Source organism: Haliotis asinina, chromosome 12 (assembly GCF_037392515.1).
Source record: "Haliotis asinina isolate JCU_RB_2024 chromosome 12, JCU_Hal_asi_v2, whole genome shotgun sequence".
Taxonomy (NCBI): Eukaryota; Metazoa; Mollusca; class Gastropoda; order Lepetellida; family Haliotidae; genus Haliotis; species Haliotis asinina.
Window position 1 is genome coordinate 5,509,216 of NC_090291.1, and position 7,345 is coordinate 5,516,560.

Genomic DNA, 7,345 nt, shown 5'->3' on the forward strand with positions numbered 1-7,345 from the left:
GAATAGGCCTTCAGCAAGCCATGCTTGCTATAGACCCGTGAAGGTCCCGGGGTAGAATAGGCCTTCAGCAACCCATGCTTGCTATAGACCCGTGAAGGTCCGGGGTAGAATAGGCCTTCAGCAACCCATGCTTGCTATAGACCCGTGAAGGTCCCGGGGTAGAATAGGCCTTCAGCAACCCATGCTTGCTACGAACCCGTGGAGGTCCCGGGGTAGAATAGGCCTTCAGCAAACCATGCTTGCTATAGACCCGTGGAGGTCCGGGGTAGAATAGGCCTTCAGCAACCCATGCTTTCTACGGACCCGTGGAGGTCCGGGGTAGAATAAGCCTTCAGCAACCCATGCTTGCTATAGACCCGTGAAGGTCCGGGGTAGAATAGGCCTTCAGCAACCCATGCTTGCTTTAGACCCGTGAAGGTCCCGGGGTAGAAGAGGCCTTCAGCAACCCATGCTTGCTACGGACCCGTGAAGGTCCCGGGGTAGAATATGCCTTCAGCAACCCATGCTTGCTATGGACCCGTGGAGGTCCGGGGTAGAAGAGGCCTTCAGCAACCCATGCTTGCTACGGACCCGTGGAGGTCCGGGGTAAAATATGCCTTCAGCAACCCATGCTTGCTATAGATCCGTGAAGGTCCCGGGGTAGAATAGGCCTTCAGCAACCCATGCTTGCTACGGACCCGTGGAGGTCCGGGGTAAAATATGCCTTCAGCAACCCATGCTTGCTATAGATCCGTGAAGGTCCCGGGGTAGAATAGGCCTTCAGCAACCCATGCTTGCTACGGACCCGTGGAGGTCCGGGGTAAAATATGCCTTCAGCAACCCATGCTTGCTATAGACCCGTGAAGGTCCCGGGGTAGAATAAGCCTTCAGCAACCCATGCTTGCTACGGACCCGTGGAGGTCCGGGGTAGAAGAGGCCTTCAGCAACCCATGCTTGCTATAGACCCGTGCAGGTCCGGAGTAGAATAGGCCTTCAGCAACCCATGCGTGCTATAGACCCGTGGAGGTCCGGGGTAGAATAGGCTTTCAGCAACCCATGCTTGCTTCACCGTGAAAGGCGACTATGCTTGTCGTAAGAGGCGACTAACGGGATCGGGTGGTTAGTCTCACTGACTTGGTTTACACATGTCATCGGTTCCCAATTGTGCAGATCGATGCTCATTCTGTTTGTCATTGGATTGTCCAGACTCGATTATTTACAGATCACAACCATATAGCTGGAATATTGCTGAGTGCGGCGTAAAACTAAACACACCCACTCACACACTTATGATTTAGGTAATGAACTTTCAATGATGTATCACAGATATATCATTGAGACGTTTCAAGTGGAAACAAGTTTAAAACTTGAAAAGCAAGCACATTGGTACAGAAAGTATACACCCTTGTTTAATGGGAGATCGACATGGTTATTGGATGTTGGTGTATTGGATCTATATGAATCATAGTGGTGTTTCCGACCTTATGTTTTTAAGTGTTCTTGTCTTATACCATCGTGCAATTTACCCGTGAAGATCCAGATTAGAATAGGCCTTCATCAACAGATGCTTGTCGTTAGAGGCGACTAACGGTATCTGGCACTCAGGCTCGCTGACTTGGTTGACACGTAACCATATTCCAGTTGATGACGTCGATGGGTATGATGTGAATCACTGGATTGTCTGGTCCAGACTGAATTATTTACAGACTGTAGCCATGTAGCTGAAATATTGCTGAGTGCTCCGTTAAACAACAAACAAACCATAGTACAGTCTAGATTTCTTATGGATAAAGACAGAGGCTTGTTAATTTTGTTATTTTATTTGTAATACTTGTCGAATCCATTTTGTCTGTCTGACGTGGATATAATATCGACATTAAGATTTTAAGCAACACATACACGATGGTACTAAGGCAAATGTAATGCTGACTTGGCAGTTTTACAGATGGCATGGTATTTGTAGTACACGGTAAAATCAGAGACAATAACTTGTGTTGTATCTGGATTTACACATTTTCTGTAAAGTACAGATTCTGGTATTTGAAGTGTTGATTGTCATCCGGGATTGGACTAGGCTTCGTGTGTTAGCAGTTTGGTACCTTACTCAGAAAGGAGATATCAGAATCTGTGCTGGGAGAGTGTAATCCAAAATATACCATTTGTTAGATCTGAGTATTTTCCTCATGGCATCGTGTATTCAAAGCATAGGAGAGAATTCCAAGTTGTGAGTGAACACGTTGCCATTGGTGACAGCAGCCAGGGTTTTAACTGGTCAGACATTCAGGTGAGAACTGTCTCTGTTGTGTTCACCAGTACACGTATGGTATGAAGGAGAGTTGATCAATTATATTTCCCCATACCAGGACACTAGTGATAACTAACTAGAATACAAGTTCAAAGAGATATTTATTAAGACAATATATAAGATAATCAATAAAAAAGAACAAAATTGTCGACAGTAACACCGCAATACACATTGTACCCAAGTGGGTAATGGAACCGGGGTGACGGGTGAACACTTCAAACGCTCGGTTGACCAAACCTGTGATTACATCGTCTTACAAACATGTACATCTTATAGACTTGTTAGCTCATTTACACAGAAATTAATTATTCACATTTAAAAACTGTACAGGGACATTTCATACATTACATCAAATTTTAAACACTTTTCACACATTACAAACATTAATTTTAAGCACTTTTCGAGCATTTCATGTCAACATTTCATGTCAACCATACAAATGACAGTCTGGCGCACCTCTCTCTGCATGTCTATTTGGTACGCCCCCTAATCAAGCATCTGACAGTTAATTGTTGGGACAATTAGAGCCTAACTAGGGACTGATGTGTCTGTTCCAGCTGAGAGACCTGTTCATGAGGCGTGAGACGGGCAGTTCGAAGACGCCTTAATACAATATATACGGTTCAGTGAACAGATTAGCTACAACCTGTTTCCTACACATTACATCACACATTGCAATAGTCCAAATAAAACTCTCGAAAAAAAAACAAACTTAAGCTATATCCTTTACTTTGATAGATGGCCAAAGAAATTTCCATTCTTTACCATTCAAAGACATGTTACAAACATTAGACAGTATTGTTAAAATTAGAACACTGACTGGTATTATCTTACATGCAATATAGTTCTCTCACTGAATGCAAATCAGAATGTTTTCCAATATGTACATATCTATATCTCTCTATATTTTCTCAGTTAACTTCGGCTGTTCATATACACATCCCATTACTGTGAGAGTGTTTTCCTAAGTTGTGCCCAATCCCTTTCTTGAATGTGTGAATTATGTTTCAATCAATAAACACAATCAAATCTAAGACCTGGTTTATATAGTGGTAAATGGCAAAAACAAGTTTGAGAAGAAAGGACAGATTATCATTTATCCACAACAAAATCCTGTTCTCAGGCACGAATCTGTTTCAGGCTCACCCTACTCTACTCACAAGACAATGTACTGATCCAATTTACCGGTAGGCGTTACCTGAAGTGTCTGACAAATGAGAGGTAACCGTTGATCAATTGTCTCTCTGTGTATAGACCAGGGAACAATTTCTCGAAACAAACTAAATATTATACTCAAATTTGAAACTACATCTTGCGATTCCAAACAGCTGAACCTTTAACTCACCTGCATTTTTACAACAGAAAGCAACCCACCACTCAAATTTGAGTAAAAGCTTTGATTTAAGTCGAAACTCAGAGTTTTGTTTGTTTCGAGAAATCGGGTTGCGCTTCAGTGGGACAATTCTGAACTTCAGATTTCTTTGAAGACTGGGGTCGTGTTCTGCTATCCCATCGTGAGGCCTGGTTCTAGACCGACAACGGAGCACGCACCTTCCTGCTATAGGGATAATACACTAAGGGTAATACACTAGACTGCATAATTTTTGAGAGATTAAATTGAGTAAATTATATACAGTGTGACTATAATGGTAACAGTGATTTTGTACGTCCGCTTCTCAGAATACCTCAAAGCCATAGGACGAGACCTGTTGATGTAAGGGAGGCAACTCTTCTTAAACTGTTGCAAGGAAGGCGATACGTCCTCAACTGTTGGGTTCTGTCAAAAGTTGAAAGTTCATCATCCCTGTTTTCGTATTACATTGTATTAGGTCGACATGTTATTCACCACCTCTCGTCGGGACTTTCGCAATTGTCGGGGCCAGGGTTGTTGATCGAGCAAACAAACCGGGATTAAAGGATGTCGAAGGGGAACTTCACGTCTTTCCATAAATGATGGTTTTGACATCAGTATTTACCCGTTCATTCCCGTGCTATTGTGAAGACGGAACTGATTTATTTCGCTTCCCTCTAATATATACATATTTAAACTCATTTCAAAAAGGATGTGAAAAGAAGACGGATATGTGCAGATAAAGAGTTATTTCGTAACGTTCTAAACGTAAAAGACATATTTTAAGACACACAACTATATATTAAAACACACAACTACATTTTAAGAAGATCACCTGAAAAAAATGAACTTGCACAATATCTGCCTTGACCTTGACTGCGAAATGCGAGGTTATTAATGTAGAACATAAACAACATACATCAAACGATCCTACGATGTTTGGTGGCACATATCAGTCGCCTAAAGTGCCACAATTCGCGCCATGTTTGAATGGGTTCGAATCCAGGCCCGCCATGGTGAGTGAATGAAATAAGTATTACGTCGGTATAAGCAATATTCAAGCAATTAACGGACTTCAACTCCAACGGACTTGTAAATATCTGATAAATGTATCATTTCGGGCACCCCTTCCATCAATCCACACAACCTGATAAACTCATTCACTCACTCACCTTGACACAGTGACATGAGATACGGTATCCTGTACAACATACATCAGTCTTTATATGGAATATCAAAAGGAAATTACATTGTTATTATGGTACAATCACACTGTCAATTTACAGGATCATGTCAACAGAGGACAGACAGAAAATCGGTTTATACAATGACCTTACCTAATGAACATGTTACGAGGAATCTGTCTGTCTTTACAAGTGTCAGTCAGCTACAACGTTCACTCTACTAATGACCCAACACACCAAGTTTAACTGGAGGATAGTTGATCATATAACTATCAGTACCAGGAAACTAGTGATAACCAAGATGACTAGGTTATCTACATAAGAGCAGGGGACTCTCATACGACATCACTGACGTCTGTGTTCGACTGCTGAATCTGAGAGCTCAACCTATGCAATACTTACCGTTCCGTCATATCTGTGTTTCCTTCCTTTTGTTGCTTTTTATGGGTAGACCCAGAAGGCATTTCACTTGAAAAACAAAGGAATATGTCCAGAGAGATCTGTACGTGAGTTACCCACATGGAGACTTCTTGGGCCCTTTTCATATAATGAGATAGAGTGACATGTAATATTTTAAATACTGTTTGAATTTGCATTGAACATTCGCTTTGTTTCTTCGATGCTATTTCCAACGGCCCCACCACATCAAAAGCTTTATGCTAATGTGGATCAGGTTTAAGGCTCTCCAGTTGTTGCATTGTTAGCACAACCTTTCTGGGACGTGGTCTTCAAGAGAAACTTGATCCTGTCCCAAAAATACCTGTTGGTGACATCCAGTACAGTGTACAGTTTTAAACTCCTCCTCAGGGTAGAGTCCATTCTATCTAAATCAATTTGCTCAACTTTCAGAAAAACCAAATGGCATTTCCGTTCAATTATGCTCTGGAAGTAAGCTTGACGTAACATCTCCCCGCACATTCTAGATGCCACAAAACCTCTGGACAGAACTACGAAAGTCCGTCTGCTTTTCTCTGTTTTATCAATGATTTCATCAACGGTGAATGCCCCCGGCCGGAAGTCACGTCCGGGAACACACGCCTTTACCTTTCTGGTTTTTCGAGCACTTTCAGTATCGTCAATCAACTCGATGTCTTCTAATTGACACAGAAGATTGTCCAATATCCAGTCCTCGTCATCATCTGAAGCTGCGATGAAGACGTCATAGTTCTTGACGGCGGTGTCCCATGCTGTCAACGGAGGGAGGACTTTAAGCCTAGTCACACACAGAATCTTAAGTAACTCCCGATTTGGGTATAATATACAGAAGAGAATCACGAGCAGGATGATCAAAGTAACAGAAGCACAAATCACAGAGGGATATGACCAGTGGGAATGATGCTTCTCACAGGACAGGGTTTCCGAGTTGAAATCTTTCAGACGAATCCCTTTAAAAGACGCAGGGGTGACACAAGTCATATTTTCGATATATTTATATTTCAACATGTTTGGTTCAAACACAGAACCAGATTTCAGTTCTTTTATAAACGCCTTCATTGAACAATCACACGATATCGGATTGTCCCGGATGTCAACGAACGCTGGTTCCAATCCTTTCAGTGTTTCCATGTCACCCAGCGTTATCCCTGTGATGTTGTTGTAACGAAGGTCAATGTGCGTAGATTTAACTAATGACGTTACCTGGAACGTGAAATCCCAAACTGTTATGAGATTGTGAGACAGATCCAAAACTTCCAACATCGGAAACGATGACCTGAAGTTCTGAAAGACCAAAGGCAACTTGTTGATGAAGTTGTGAGAGTAGTTGCAGTGTGTAAGGGACGGGTAGTTACGGTCCTTGCCGATGACTTCAAAATGACGTTCTGATAAGTATTCATTGTGAGTGTTCTCTATCGTCTGAAGGGATGGGAACTTACACTGAATCCCAATCGTGTTAATTTCATCATTAAAGTCGGTAATGTTTGACTCATAAATGTCCGAAATTTGTCCTCTACTCTCTATGCTGTTATTTCTGAGAGAGTACTTCGTTATACTGTCGCTCTGTCCACACACAAAGGCTTTTGTTGTAGGCCCTTTTAAAACCTTAATGCTATCCATCACGTATTCCACGAAAACGCATTGTTCGATCAAAAGCGTCTCTAGTCTGTCAGGATAACCTTCAAAATGACGTTGATAGTCTTTGTAGTAATCTTCTATACCGCAGTGTGAAACGGTTAATCCAGTTAGACCCGGGGATTTGAACGGCCAGGGGAGCGATATTGAAGCGCCATCTACACAGCGGAGATTCAAGTGGTATGATACATTTACATTGTTGCTGACTGTCCAGTTTCCTAGTTCGTCCAACCTCCACTTGATGGTGTCATTGTGTCCTATTTCACATTCAACCACTGTGTAGTTGCCGAGAGTCAGATGACACATAGAGTCCCATTTTGGTGGAATCAAGCTAATGGAACTTGAAGAGTTATTGGCCTTGATACCTGTTACAGCAAACACTGTCAAAGTGTAAAATAACAACATTTTGATGTTCGTTCCCATGATAAACGGACAGGAATGGAGAGTTGCCGCCAT

The 7,345-nt window shown here is 42.2% G+C and overlaps 1 protein-coding gene across 1 annotated transcript; it reads right to left on the reverse strand.

Moving 5' to 3' along the window:
• Positions 1 to 5,494: 5,494 nt before the first annotated feature.
• Positions 5,495 to 7,345, reverse strand: LOC137258687 (toll-like receptor 4; the record flags this gene model as incomplete). Its single annotated transcript, XM_067796380.1, has 1 exon — positions 5,495 to 7,345. A coding segment is annotated over one exon (1,851 nt), but the record flags the coding sequence as incomplete, so codon positions are not given.